The following is a 15,154-nucleotide window of genomic DNA, read 5'->3' as shown; positions in this document are numbered from 1 at the left end:
TTAATGAGGATACATTGCATTTTATCATGTCATTTCCTAAGGAAATTCAGTGGCTACTCATTAGGTTTAAAAATATACTTCCAATTAAAAATTAATATTTACTTCTAAAACAGAAATGTATGATGTCTCCATTTTAAATCTGGTAACACTACAAATCAAATTAAATGTCTTTAAAGAATTTACAACAGATCCTGTGCATTTCCATTGGAGAGGAGCCACACTAACAAGAGAGCAGGTATTAGATGTGTACATCCAAATATAAAACGGCTGGAAACCGGAGATTTCCATTGTTAGCTAGAACAGTGTTGTTAGAACAACACTAACAAAAGCAGTTTCTAAAGAAGAAATTAAAATTTGAGGAGATAAAGTGACTTCCCTGCTAAGCTCAGGCCGCAGGACGCGATCCCCCATCTCTGGGCCCTGTGCTGCTGGAATCAGCTCATCTAGGAAATTACCCAGCACCAGTCAGTCCGTTGGCAATTCGAACTCTCCCCTTCTGGGGTTAACGAAACACTACTCCAAAGTATCATGTCTCTTTTTTCTCCCCATGAAAAGAAACCAGCACACAATAATGATGAGTTTCATACTAGTACTCTCAGTTATTAAGGTGTTTACTAAGTAGACAGTAAGATTTGAAATCAGGCATATGTAGTATTCATTGTAACAACTGAAAAATACCAGTATCGTTAACTGCCTCAGAGTGAATGGATGATTTGAAGTGTTAAAAATATACTTGTAAATTTGAGTACTTTTCATCATGCTACCTATACAGTACTATTTTAAGTAGAATGTGACTGTACATGAGAGAGAGAGAGAGAGAGAGAGAGAGAGAGAGAGAGAGAGAGAGAGAGAGAGAGAGAGAACTTGTTTGATGTGGAAAGTAGTCACTTTTTAAAATCTCTTGTTTTGGTGCCTTGGGATTCCTAAAGAAGCAAAGAAAGTCAACATTAAGTTTTTAAACTATTTTAAGATTCATTCCTCTCATTATTCATTTCCTTTTCAGGGTAAGCTGTGTATCAATGAGCTTTGTTGTAAAGTGAGTGAGAAATTGGCTTCTGCATTTTCCCAAGTATCTGAAATGTCTTCCTATGCCTGTTGTCTGTGATGTGGCGGAAGTCTTTCAACTTTGGAGAGTCTGCTTGGACTTCCCGGTACACTTCTGAACTCTGGGCCCTTCACCTAGCCCTGTGACAATCACCCAACCAGCAGCATTTAAACAGCCTCTCATTTTGTTCAACCGTGAAATCCTCAACTCTATTTTAAGAAAGATTCTTTTTTCCCAGGCTACCACATATTTTTGCATAGTAAACCATAACTCTAAGGAGAGTTCTGGAGGCCAGTGCAGCCCAGCTACCTGCTAATGGAACTAATAATGAGTTTTTAGAAAAAGACAAATAAGAATGTCATTATTGTGTAGATTAATATTACAATTACAAATTAAATTGTGCTTCTAAATACAAACCTGTCATGTATTAATAACAAATCATTTATTATTAAATGCTTGCTACGTTAAACAGAAAGACGTTGCTAAACAACGTGTTTATTTGCATTCCCTGCATATTTCTTCAGACTGAAGGTTAAACCCATAATGTTTGCTGAAATCCCACTGGCACTTAGTAGGAACTTTGAATTGATAAAGCCATTTTTATGAAGTCATAAACTAAAGTTAAAGGACAGAATCTGGGTCTGTTGGCTGATCTGCATGGAACAGCCAATCAGGGGAGTCAGGCTGCTCCCCCAGTTCTAGTGACATACACTTAACACTGTAGAAACACATGATACTCTAGGGCATCCCCTCCTCAGGTAACCCCCATGTTCTTTCTTTCTCCCACCCTACCCTGGGGCATTAACCTCTTAATGAATTCATCTGAAGTCACTTTCAGTTCTCTATAAGTGGTATGCTAAATATTAGCGCCCTTGGTAAACATTCTTACTTTAAAAGTCTTTTAAAAAAACACCACAAAAAAACTGCTAGGCTTCCTGCTAGGTTTCCATTTATTTTTACCTAATAACTATTTTATATTTTCCAAGATTCCTCTATTACTCTGTACACTTTGCCACTCCATCTGCTTGTTCACCCCTCAGAATGCTTTTATTTTCGTTTTATAATTATTCCTTAAATATATAATTTACCACTTTCCCTTTTTCTTTGTTACTTATTCTTCCTAAGCCACTCTTAGGGTATCAAACTGACTTATAAAAAGGTTTTCAATCTCGGTGGCATTTCAGGTTTGCAGCAAAAGACAACACGATAATGAGACAGCTATGACCACCTTGGTTTTAATTACCGATGTAGTAAAAAAATAGTATGTTGTGGAGCACTAAATCAGTATTCAGTGAATTATTGATTCTGTGCTCTAAAGAACAGCAAGTAGGTTGAGAAGGCCAGAGTTTCAATCTGGTCCCCAAGAGACGGGAGGGCTCAGCCAACAGACAGCAGCTCAGCATTCCCTAACAAACTAAAGTCTACAGTAACAGAGGAGTGGTGGAGACTCCAAGCCAGCAATGAGCAACATTTTAAACCAAGGAAATAAAGAAAAAAACATTTGATTCCTTGAGTGATGCGAACAACTGTCTCAGTCACCCAGACTGCACTGTGACAAAACCCTGCACGGAAGGACCCTGGCTTTGTGCTAGCATGTGATTTGCACTTAGTAGGCATGTGCTCCAGGGGGGTGCATCATTTGACTTTACAGCGTCATGAGTGAACACCAGGTCAGATGTGACTCAAAGGATATATAGTATCTGTTCCTGAACTAGTGTATCAAATTAGTACATAGATTGTTTTAAAAGTTAAACAATTAATTAACTGAGCAAACCCAAGTTTTGTCTTATTCTTCTAAATCTGGTTTTGATGTGCCCGTGCATAATTGTGGTTTGCCTGCAACCCCCATCCTTGGAGCCTATGAGCTCATTTCACTGATGCTTTCATGAGGAAAGGATACCATTATACCATCTCGTTACTGTTGAATCCCTAGTACTTCGGCAGTTTCTGGCACAGAGTAAACACTAAATGAATGAGTGAATGAATAGATGGATGAATGGATGCAGAGAAAAGTCATAGCACAAGATTTACCCATCAAAACCTCACCAATGGTCCTTAAAAATGTTTTTTGTCAGTAAAGATGCTGAGTAAATTCACACATATCCATTTATTTCAATCCTATAAAAACTCTAGGAGGGTTTTTCTCTTTAGACATTTATATTTAATGAGTACTATTATAAAGGGTCCCACATTCAATTAAGGTTTCTTCAATTAAAAAAAAAAAAAACAATTTTCAGCAAAGATTCTCAAATATTTGCCACAATAACTTTAAGGAAGGAAAAACTGATACAAACCTATGTAGCTTATCCTACTTTGTATAAAATAAATGTATAGAATTATACTTACATATAATGTAATAATCTTTGTTCTTCTGAAATTCCAAACCCCAGAGGTTTGGGCTGAATTCTTGAAACTTGATAGTGAATTTTACATCTTGATCTGGTCTGGCACAGTTGAGGAGAGGGGTATTTTCTTTCTTAATAGTGCATCTGTCTGCTTGGTCTTTATCAACCATATAAACTTTATAATATTCATACTGGCCAACAGTTTTAGAGTCCACTTTGGGGCAAATAATATCCAGTTTGTCTCCTATCTGTGGGTATAGTACCAGGCCTTGTCCAGGTAGAAATCTAAAAGCATAAAAAAAAAAAAAAAAAAAAAATCACAAAACAATGAGTTGACAAACGTTAACAGTATGAATAATAATCACAATACATCCAGACATTTTCAATGATTCCAAACTACAATTTCATAGATCCACACTTCTATTTACTAAATCTGGCCTAGTTCAGATCAGCATGGGACGGATGTATTTACGAATTAAGCTTTAAAGGAAAGAACCACTCTCCTTCATCTATGCAACAGGATCAGTCAACCTGCTGACATTTCTTTACCACCCCCTCACTTGTAATATTTCAGTGCTCCTTTGTGTAACTTTACAATAACTTTTCCTCCATGGTGAGTCAGACCTCCCCACCTGTTTGTTATTTTTTAACCATTGGCAGCCTTTGTTATTGGGCATGCCACAGAAAGATGGCATCGAAGCCAGGGAACAGTGGGTGCACTAATACTTTGTTGTCCTGGTAGTTTCCATTGGCTGTTGATGTTAATTAACAGACAAGTTTCATCAAGAATGTTTCAAATTACTTATCATAATTAGTCAGTCACTGATCAAACAATGGGTTTTTTATTACACTGAACAAAAGAAATGTCTTACAAACCCATAAAAGATAACTAGAAATAATTAGTTGTAGTATTGATTCAGCTGCAGGATGCAGAGTCCCTGACTTGCAAGGACAGCAACTACTGTCCTTGCTCCACAAACCTCTTCCCCCCTCCCTTGAGATGTATTTGCTCCAATTAATTCTTAGAAGCAAAGCTTTAGAACTAAGACGACTGATACAATATCCCCTTAATGCTTCCAGCTAAAAGCTCCCCCCCCCCCCCCACACCATTTCCTCCTTCTTACTAGCCGCGCTGCTGAAAGATCTTTCTTAATGGGGGAGTTTCTCTGAGAAACTGAAACAAGAGCTTCCTAATGAACATCCTTCTACAAGTGCGAACACTAACAACACACTTAGAAATCCCAGCTCGTCCTTCCGAAAGCAGCCAAGCTTGCAGGCTCATTAAAATATTAAAGCCAGAGAACAAAGCATCAAGTCTGAATCCTTCCAATCCAACCCTTTATTTAACCAGGGAAGCCCACCAGCCATGACGATTAATGGGTCATAATTCACTGAGAGAAAGCCAGAGTAATGGGGCACCCCCAATTTCAAATCCATACCAAGGAGCCAGGTTACGCCTTACGCTAAAGAATGGTATTAATTCCCTGAAAAGTGCATGAGACTGGTTAGGAAGCATCACAGAAAATAACAAATTTCATTAGAAATTTTTATCAAAAAAACAATACTCTTTATGGCAGGCAAAATGCATGTTGCAGACAATGGTTTGTCATCTTCCTTGGGAATATGTTATTTTACAATCCCAAAGAGAGAGGTCCCCCCACTCCTTTTGTTAATTGAGTTTCTTTAGCAAGGACATATGACATTTATTCATTCAAAAACAGAGGAAGGAAAGAAGGAAAAGAACCACCTGACAAAGTCTTTCTCAAAATGAGTATTTTTTAAACAACAATGACAAATATCATACAAACATGTGCACCCTTGAAGAATTCTCTAGCACTTTTGACAAATGAGTATCACCCCTTAGTAAGAGCCTCTTTCTGATCTTCTTGGCCATTTCTGCTGTTTTCTGAGGGGACACTTTGAAAATTCAACAGCAGGGGACGAGAGGACTCCCTAGGTCTTCCCTCCGGCTCCTGAATGCAGTCTCTGCAGGCAGTTCTATCTTCCTTGTGGAGCAAACAGGACTGTGGGGGAGGGCCTGAAGGACTGAACCCCCATGTGCGTGGATGAGGCTTTTCAGACTTGACCCCTGTCCCCCAACAGTGATTCTGATGCGTCCCTGTGGTTAAGGAGCAGGGGCAAGATGCCTGGCAGTCGGTACCAATGAAATAGGGTGAGCACTAATTACATCACTCACCTTCCTGACACATCCTTTTTCTCATGCTTTATTCCTTAACCTTCTTGGGAAATCTTTACTGCATCCAACAACCAGAGGCCAGTTCCTGCCTGTGGTTCCCACACTCCTCCAAACAGTTGCGATCCTAAATCTGCTCCTTTCGTAACTGGCACAGAGGATCTTCACATGTTAGCTGTTGTTAGAAGTGTTCCTAAATCACAACCCAGCTCTGCAGCCTGGATGCCTGTACCTGCCTCCTCTCCAAGCTCTGATGTTCACACCCATCATCTTTTACCACAAACCAATGTCCCAAGGGCTTGTCCAGGTTTCAGAGATCAGAATCCTTAGCGGACAGATGGACCCGTTTTCTTGTCCATCCAGTACTTCTTTTAAGAACAAGCATCGGGTCTCTGACCCCTCCCCAAGCTGCCTACCCTCTCTGCACATCTCAGAACTCTGCCACTTCACACCTTATGTCTAAAGTTTGGCTCATGAAGCTCTTTCTTCATTCAAAATGCTCCCCAGATCCGGTTTCCTTCATGAAATATACTTTTTTCCTGCTTAAGCAAAGACTCAGCAGAGATTTCCTCCCCACCCATGTAAGCTCATGACGCGCTCTTCACTCACCAACTCTGAGTTATAGCTTTTGCTGGTGTGATGAAATGAGGTCAAGAACATATGACACATGGGCTGGTGTGGCTACAAGGATCTCCGTGTTTTAGACCATATTTTCAGAAGGCACAAATCACATCAAAAGTGGTAAGGGTCAGCTATTGGGGAGCAATGTATGGGGAGGGGTACCCCAAGGGATGGCTTATCAAAATGGAAAGGAAGGGGAGGAATCTCAAATTTCCATAAGCGTATTTGATATGCTCATGAAAAGTAAATCCCGCTAAAACCCATCATTCCTAATGCTTGAAAAGAATCAGTTGACTTTTCAGAATATGTTATGGCAAAAAGTAAGGCAAGGATTTGACCCTTTTTCCTGAAAAAGTAATTGTTTCAAGAGTCCCTTAGAAAATTATTCCTTCTTTATTTAAATCCATACAAAAAGACCCAGTATGTGAGTGCTTTAGAGGTTCACTTTTGAAGCACATATAGACATATGTACATAAACCAGTCAGCACACCAGTGACTTCAATTGATGAGATCACGACTTCTCAGTAGACAAAGTGTGCTGTTGAGCTTTGAGCCTCAATCACAGATTTCTTGCCTCTGTTACCACTATGTGCAGTTGAGCCCCAGAAGCCTCTTTGCCTCCCAGGAACACTCACAGTTTCTAAGGCAACATGGGAGCAAACAAGAGTAATGTGAGTACAACAACTAAAGCAACATATTATGTGCCAGATTCCGAGTGACAAAAAAGTAAAAGATACCGATCCTTGGGAATTTACTATCTAGCTCCCTGAGGACAGAGAGACGCCCTGTGCGGCTGATTCAATACTGCATGCCCAAGGGCTGACACACGGTAGGTCCTCAATAAATAATGTATTAACTGAAAAAAACATGAAAGAACAAATGGAAGCCAAGATATACACAAATAAATGTAAGTCCCATTAAGTGCCCCCCAAGTATTTGCAGAGTACAGGCATGGAAAGAATTCTGAAGATAGGACCACACAGAGTTGGGACAGGGCTGAGCTAAGAGCAGAGATGGGATTCCCAGCAGACACCCCGGGCACGGCGGTGTTTCCGGAGAACAAGGAGCAGTGCAGAGGAGTTTCAGGCCTGTTCTCTGTGGAAAGCTTTATGAGTATCGGCAGTCTTCTCCAGTCCCTTCCTATTAAAAATGTACGGCAATTAACCACCTCCAGAACCACTAATAACAAAAACACTGCTGTTTTTGAGCACTTATTTTTTGCTAAGCACTGATCAAAGCACCTCACATCACATTATCTTCATTTAACTATTGCACACGTACATAACACACAAAACAGACGGAGGCACACCTGTGCCAAACATGAGTCTTTCTCTGCACACTTTTCAGTTCTCACTGCATTACATTAAAGCATAAATCTGGTTTGTGAAATGAATTTTTTTCTAAATTGAGCTTTTCATAGATAAGCCATAAATTGAAGAAAATCAAGAGAGTCGATATACACACAGGCTTGAGAGCATCACACAGTGTAGCAGCTTCATGCCAAGCACCTTAGTTGTGCCCAAAAGATCAAGCTGCTTCCAGGTAATCACCTGAGACCACAGCTCCCAGAGGTGGACATCTGGTATCCCTACCTTTCCACAGGAGGCCAAGAACCAAAGAAACTGACTACACGAGCTTGTGTTTTCAATGTAATATTACAGATGGACTCCAGACATTTTATGAGAATCGCAGAATATAAGTGAGAAGAAAACAGGGTGAATTTCTTAATAATACCATTTTCGAAAGGAAACCAATGTGTCCCATGTGTTAAAATCAAGTCAGTAACTATAGAGTTCTATTTTTGAAGCTAGGTCATTTACATTTGGATTTTGTTACCTCAAGATTACTTAGAGATTTAATATGTTCAGACTACACAGCATATCAAGGCCTCTAATATTTTTGTAATATTTAATAATACTCTTATGCTATATTGACCTAGGAAGTGTTAAAAAAGAAGAGGAAGAGGAAGAAGAAGGAGAAGAACTATGGTAGTGACAACTGGCTAATTTTAAATTACTAAACTGGCTATCCACAGTGGATGTCAAACACAGATGTCCTTTCGTGTGATGAGATAATGTTCATCTTGTAACCCAAAGGAGCACAGAGGGAAAGCCCCACAGATGTAACTCATACCACACAGGCGAGGGTGTTTTTATTAAAGCACATCCCAAAACAAAAAGAGGTTAGAGATGTCATTTAATAAAGTCTGCTGGTTTTTAATACAAAACAAAAAACAAAGAAGACTTACAGGGCTTCATGTCCTAGATAGGAGAGAGAACACTGCCAGCCCAGTTTCCTCTCTGAGCCAGGCTAGCAAGGTCAGAGAAGTCACCTTGCTGCCTTCCTGGAAAGGGGAAGCCGAATTTCCCCTCCCATCAGAACCTGGGGCTCAGGACTGCTTCCAGGACTTTGGTGGCTTCGTGCTTCTTCGTGGAGGGCCTTCTTGTGTTACTAGAGTGGAGCACGCTGACCGGAAACAGGCAAGTCCTGTGGTTTTTCCCAATGAATCATTCCCAAGCATGGCAATAGACATGGTGATTTTGAATCAAATAAAGAGACAGTATAATGTGGAACAAAATGGAAACCCTAAGTAAGGTTCCAAGGTTAACCTGCCTGAAATGATTTGATATCAGATATATTTTTATCTTCTGATTATCTATTGAACTTAACCCAAGTTTTTAAAGGTTACTCTGCAAACTAGTCTCTAGTACTTCCACGTGGAATATTTTGAATCGATCTCTAGTACTTCCATATGGAATAGTTTGAATCAATCTAATAACCTAAATTAGACATTAATATCTAATAATCTAAATTGGATCTCTAATAACCTAAATTAGACATTTCAAGTTCATATTCATCATTGCAGAAACTATTTTTATAATACAGCCATTATATTCTTTAATGTTTTAACCCACACTAGGAACCAATGTTTGTTTAAAATAATAGTACAATGCATTTAAAGCATAAACCAGCCACTTAAGAGTTCCGTGGTCATAACACACAACGTTCTCTGATAGAACAGAATGTCACACATTGTGATCTCAAGTCTGAATTTTTCTATTGACCAGTGAGCACTGCATTACCAGGTCTCACGGGGTAAATCAGTGACTTCTGAACCTATCCCGATGGAACAAGAGGATCCATAGGAAGCTTAAGGACAGCTGTGTAGTGGAGCCATAATTGCACTCCCCAACCCCACTCCCCATGGGTGCCCCGTGTTCCCTGCTTCTCTTTTCTTCCCCACCCACTCCTGCATTTGCACCTGACCATAACACACGCACCACAGGACAAACATCCAATGATTTCTTTCATTTTTCTTCACAGTTGCCCAATATATGTAGGTTATCCTAGAAGAACAGCCAAATTGCTGAATGGCCTCTTGATGCTGATATAGTCTGTGAAAATATACGTGAAATATGAAAGACCTGGCTCTTCTGAGGAAAGCAATGCACGAAAGTAAATGACTGAAGAATATGCCAAACTACCATATAAACAAGGGTAAATAAATATGTTGTAACCGAATGCAAAAATATCAAGCTGACACAGAATAAAAGAGATCAGAATAAAAAGATATACACAAGAATGACCGGTTTCTGTGCCCAAACAAATTACTTGGTCAGGCAAAGCCCCTCCGGTCTCCTATCTCTAGAGCAAATTGTCAAGTAAAATCAGATTCATAAGTAAATGGGTATTACTTTTCTCATGGAGAATTGCTTTTATTTTTCCTTTCATTCCAAAATTAGATCATTAGAGTACATGATTATTCTATGTAAATAGCTAATTTCAGTTGAGAAGATACACAACATGTGATACGTTATTCTGCTTATTTTGCTGATGACACAGAAAACACGCACAGATGATCAAACAAAAGGCCTTTACCTGAGACTGCTTTGGGCTACTGGACGGCGGGCTTAAGGTGATTTTTAGCTCCTGTGTTTTTCAGAATTTTCTGCAATAAACACTAAATGCTTTTGGGATCAGATTGGAACATTATTTTTATAGTTTCAAAGAACAAACTATTCGTATGTCATATTCTTGAGCATTGTTTTATAACTCTGGTTTTAACAATAAGCACTCAAAATATTTAAAGCTGGTAGACTTTTTAACATTTTGATGCAATTTCTTCAAAAGCAACTAAATAAAGTTATTGTAGTCGGAACTGTGGTCTATTTAACAAATCAATCATTGAGTCCACCCAAGTTGTAGTAACAACAGGTCCGCAATGCACATCGAGTTCACTCACACACATAAAAAATATGGGCTAGAGACAGTTAAGCATAATCACTGAACCGCACAAATCTGGGAGCCGGCTCACATTTCAGGGGTTCTGAGTCCCAGCTTTAGGACTAAGTTTACCTTAGCAGTTAACACACCAAACATCATACCATAGAATTGGTTTACTCACAAGCCAATATTCTGTATTAAGCATACTCTGAGCTTGCCACATTTTGGAAAACAGGCACTTTTCTCATAAAATGCTTTAATTTTTAATTTTAGTTAAATGTTGAAGTCTGTGGGGAAGAAGAGCAGTCACTTTATAAATGGTGGTGGTCTGAAATTCTGAATGAGGAAAAACACTCTGCTGCTTTGCTGGAACTGGCTGGTCTTTCCAGTTACCTCCTGACAAAAGATGCACATTGCTCTGGATAAGCCCAAACCCTTGACCCGTAATCTCACCATACACTTGGGTCTTCCACATCTATCTGGAGCAAGAATGGCATTAACAGAGAAGCCCAAGATTCCCTTCAGAAATGCTCTGTGCACTTGGGAATATAAATACTCTGGAAGAATGACAAATTCATGAGTGTGTGAATTTGATGACACATTGCATAAACAGGCAGGATATTCAGTCTTGCATTACTTTCATTTAATGCTACATTGCTGCTACAGCTTAATAAGACATTTTCTAAATGCCCCCAAATAGAAGAGTTTGTTATAAAATGAATAAATAAAAGCAGGGCCCAAAAAAGACTTCGGCAATATCGGCCTTCAGAAATACTTGGGGAAAAAAATTGCCTTTTTTGTGGATAGCACTTTACTGCCCCCTTTTGCACTTTCACATCAGAACAAGTTTCTGCACAAACTTATTCTGAAACCAGAAGAGATAATGGGGTATAGCTATAGGGTGTCAAGTTTATACAGAATTAGGTCACCAAATACCACTGCTTGGAGTAACAAGTAATTACCTTAAAGCTTCAAGTGAGTACTCCACTATCTTCTCAGTGGCTTTACACCTCCAAGAAGTAAGGCAGTAATTGGAGGCTTTAATTGACATTTTCTGCTTTAATTCGAATGTGTATGTGTGCTGGAACAATTGCCTGTTTTCACAGGTGCCCCTTCTTCCACACTTTTCTAAAACCAATATCATCTGCAACATGAACCTGATTTATTCAAGGAAAAGAAAAGGGGCATAAAAGCAAGTTACAGAATTTGGGACCATTAAAGTGTTATAAATCCGAGAACTAAAAGGAGGGGGTGTGCATTTCAAACTTCACACCAATGACAAGCAAAATCTTTTCAAGAAAGGGAAAGATGAGAAGGACAGAAATGCAAATGCACTGTGAACTTATAGGTAGGTGCACAAACCAGTTTAACAACTCTTCAAGGCGAGGTGCCACAGACAGTATTTTTGCCTCTTCATCTAGGCATACACTTGAAAAAAGTAGTAAACCAGTCTAAAGGAAAGTTTTGTTGATAAAATTCTAAACTGCAATGACAGAGCTAGAGGGACCCATTCTTGGCCCAGTGACCTTAACTTGCAGGTGACAGTCTGTGTGCTGATGTGTATACTTTCATTTAAACTTAATCCATTTCCCTCTGTCACTCTACAATTACCATACGAGTCAAAATAATATTAAATTTCACAGCCTACAATGCTGCACAATTGAATGAAAACCAACTCCTTTTGATGTTAATCTTGTTTTTTCATTTGTGATATACTGTTTCCCCGAAAATAAGACCTAGCAGGACAACCAGCTCTAATGCATCCTTTGGAGCAAAAATTAATGTAAGACCTGGTCTTATATTATGTTATATTATATAAGACCCGGTCTTATAGTAAATAAGACCGGGTCTTATACTAATTTTTGCTCCAAAAGACGTATTAGAGCTCATTGTCCGGCTAGATCTTATTTTCGGGGAAACATGGCAATGTTCAAAACACATTTAAAAACTTTATTTTTAGATGCTCAAAGGTACTATTCTCGTAGTTTAATTTTTCTTTCAGGAAAATAACACATGTAATTCTTTAATTTTTATCCACACCGTGATTGTCACTGTAATAAAACCGCTACAGCAAGCTGAAGTTGCAAGGTATCTTCATCCATCAGTCAGATTTTAAGTGTGTGATGCACAGATATCATTGTTTTCTTTTCACAGAGACTAGCTGATCCGAACACTCCCTCCCCGAAAACTTTTTGAAAAAAATAAGTCATGCCATGCATTTTGTAGTTCGGTAAAGCAAACTTGGGGGGCGTGGACAGTAAGACTGGAGAGCTGTGATGCACAGCAGGAAAGTGAACCAGGGGTGACCCGCCAAGGCCGACCTGTGTCATGCTGGCTGGACCATGCTGGCTCCATTATCGAAACAAGTATTTCACAACCCTCAGAGGCAAGAGACAGTGCAAGCTTCTTTCCCAACTATAATTTGTTTGCACCTGTACGGTCTTGTTTCAAACCATGCTTTTAGCAAGAGTCTATAAAGGAAGGTGGAACTCTTGTTATTTATAGGTGAGGCACCAGGAAGAAAAATGGCTTTCATATAGAAAAAAATTTAAAGGGCATTTCCAGCTGGTTCTCTGTTGTTTCAGATACAAGTGTGGAGATCTATTTGATCATCTACCTGAGTGGGAAAATCACAGCGATGAAAGGCACACGTAATTCATACAGGGAATGGCTTGGTATTTCAACAAGTCAACGAAATGGAATTAAGATCTTAGTGAGTGGCAGTATCACAACCTAGAGTTTGGGTGTATCTTTTCTATCAACCCCTCCCATCCCTTTCATTCCCATCACTTTTTTTTTTTTTTTAATTTCAAAGAACTTTTACCTACTTAGAAAAACAATTCACCCATGTTTTATGGGTGAATGAAACTTTGGTGGGGCAAACAGCCCTGAAAGAAAGGGTGTGCACACCAAGAGGGTCCAAGCTTGCTCCTCAAGCTGAAGTGTGACTCTCAGACAGAGCCTGTGGCATTTGTCCCTGGAACCCAGCTCCCGTCCACCTAGCGCCTTGCACAGAATGGCTGGTCAATGGGTGTCTGTGTAAATAAAGAATGAATATTTTAATAAGCAAGATTTAAGAAAACTATTTTAGTTCTCTTTTGATACAAGAGGTGATTCTTCTTGCCAGCCAAGCATAGTAAGTGGAGCAACACAATTTATAGGACTGTGGGTAATCACTTTACAACCACCTACATGGTTGCCTCCTGGACACTTCCTGCTTCCTGGACTCCAGAGCAGGGTCAGGTATAGGTCTGCGGTGGGCGTACGACGGGAGACATTATCCTGCACCTTCCATAACTTGGTGACAGCCCAGAGTACAGAGAAAAGAGAAGGAAGAGAAATAAGCAGGCTACAACAGCCAGGTCTGCACTGCTAATGCGTAAAAGGAATAAAATCGGATTGTGTTACTGACTTCGATTCAGATGACCCCCAAACCGTGTAGCCTATAAAAATATGAATGGCATGCCATTGTAACTGTGTAGACAATATATTTACTTCCTGCTCAGTCACCACAAGCAGCCTGGAATTACCTTGACCCACAAAAACAAAAACCCACCAAAAGTTAAATATTCTAAGTTATTCCAACAGGCTGCTACTGAACAAAAGTGAAGGAAAAGTGGACAAAGCAGGAGATAAGAGGATGCCCTGGGGCCCTCTAACAGGAATAAAGATGTGGTTGTTTGAGACCTCCAGCCGGCTGCTTGGTCTCCAGGTAGAAGCAGATGATCGGCCCCAGGGAAACGCCACGGGAGAGGCTCACTCTGGAGTCAAGAGAACCCCAGGCCCACCAATACTTGCCGCCCGGCTTCCTGAAACAAACTGCGCCAAACTTGCAGAACATCAAAAGCCAGATGGGCTATACTGAATGAATCCACAGGCAAGGAGCCAGAATCCCAGTTTGCTGTAGAAATAGGCCTGGACTTGATTTGAGTCTTCTCAGCTCTGACAAGCTGGAAGCTGGCACAGATCCCAAAATCCAAAATAAAATGGCATTTAATTGTGACTAGACTCTGAAAAAGATGTCATACTATCTCCTTAGCTTGACACACGTTCAGCATCTAACCAAATGCAACTCTCCTCAAAAATCTGACTTTTTCACCCAGCAACAAAACAATCAAATATTTAAATTTTGAAAAGGAAAATGTTAATAAAGGAATAATACTTATTACGTGCCTTAATAGTATATACTTTCATAACTGTCTAGTCTCCATTGCGTAGAACCTTGTTATATGAAAGATTCAAAGGATCCATTTAGAATTGCATGCCCATCAGAGGAAAGACTATAAATCAAGATGCACAAGGGAAGAATTATATCTCAAACTTTCTTTTTATCTACCTTGTATATACTGCTTTGAGCAAACACATGCTTAATTTAGTACATAATTTTTAATTATTCCATGCAACAGCATAAGAAAGAGAGGCAGAGAATTAGGAGGGATCCTGGAACCAGAGTGTCAGGTTCAAATACAGACTGTACCACCACTTATAGCTATAGGACTTTGGGCAAGATACTTAACCAACCTGTGCCTTAGTTTTCCCATTGGCGTTACAGGGGATCATAAAAGTTACCACCCTCAGATGGTTACTAAGAAGGTTGACTGAGTTAGTATTTGTCAAGCAGTTAGAATAGCATCTGGCACATGGGAAGTGCTATATGCAACTGTTGTTAAATAAAACATACCATGTCCCCCAGGTAAGTAGGTTTCTAAATAAGTATCATGTAAT

The 15,154-nt window shown here is 39.6% G+C and overlaps 1 protein-coding gene across 2 annotated transcripts in view; it reads right to left on the bottom strand.

Moving 5' to 3' along the window:
- Positions 1 to 15,154, bottom strand: part of EFNB2 (ephrin B2) — a 43,287-nt gene that overhangs the window by 17,140 nt on the left and 10,993 nt on the right. For both annotated transcript variants that reach the window (XM_019731055.3, XM_019731056.3), the window contains exon 2: positions 3,392 to 3,675. In XM_019731055.3, the coding sequence (XP_019586614.1) occupies positions 3,392 to 3,675 (284 nt within the window). The remainder of the gene's footprint in view (positions 1 to 3,391; positions 3,676 to 15,154) is intronic.

The sequence above is a fragment of the Rhinolophus sinicus genome, chromosome 16 (assembly GCF_057876585.1).
Source record: "Rhinolophus sinicus isolate RSI-liver-muscle chromosome 16, RSI-T2T, whole genome shotgun sequence".
Lineage (NCBI taxonomy): Eukaryota > Metazoa > Chordata > Mammalia > Chiroptera > Rhinolophidae > Rhinolophus > Rhinolophus sinicus.
Note: the sequence above shows the minus strand (reverse complement) of the source record. Positions and strands in the feature narration are given on the sequence as shown.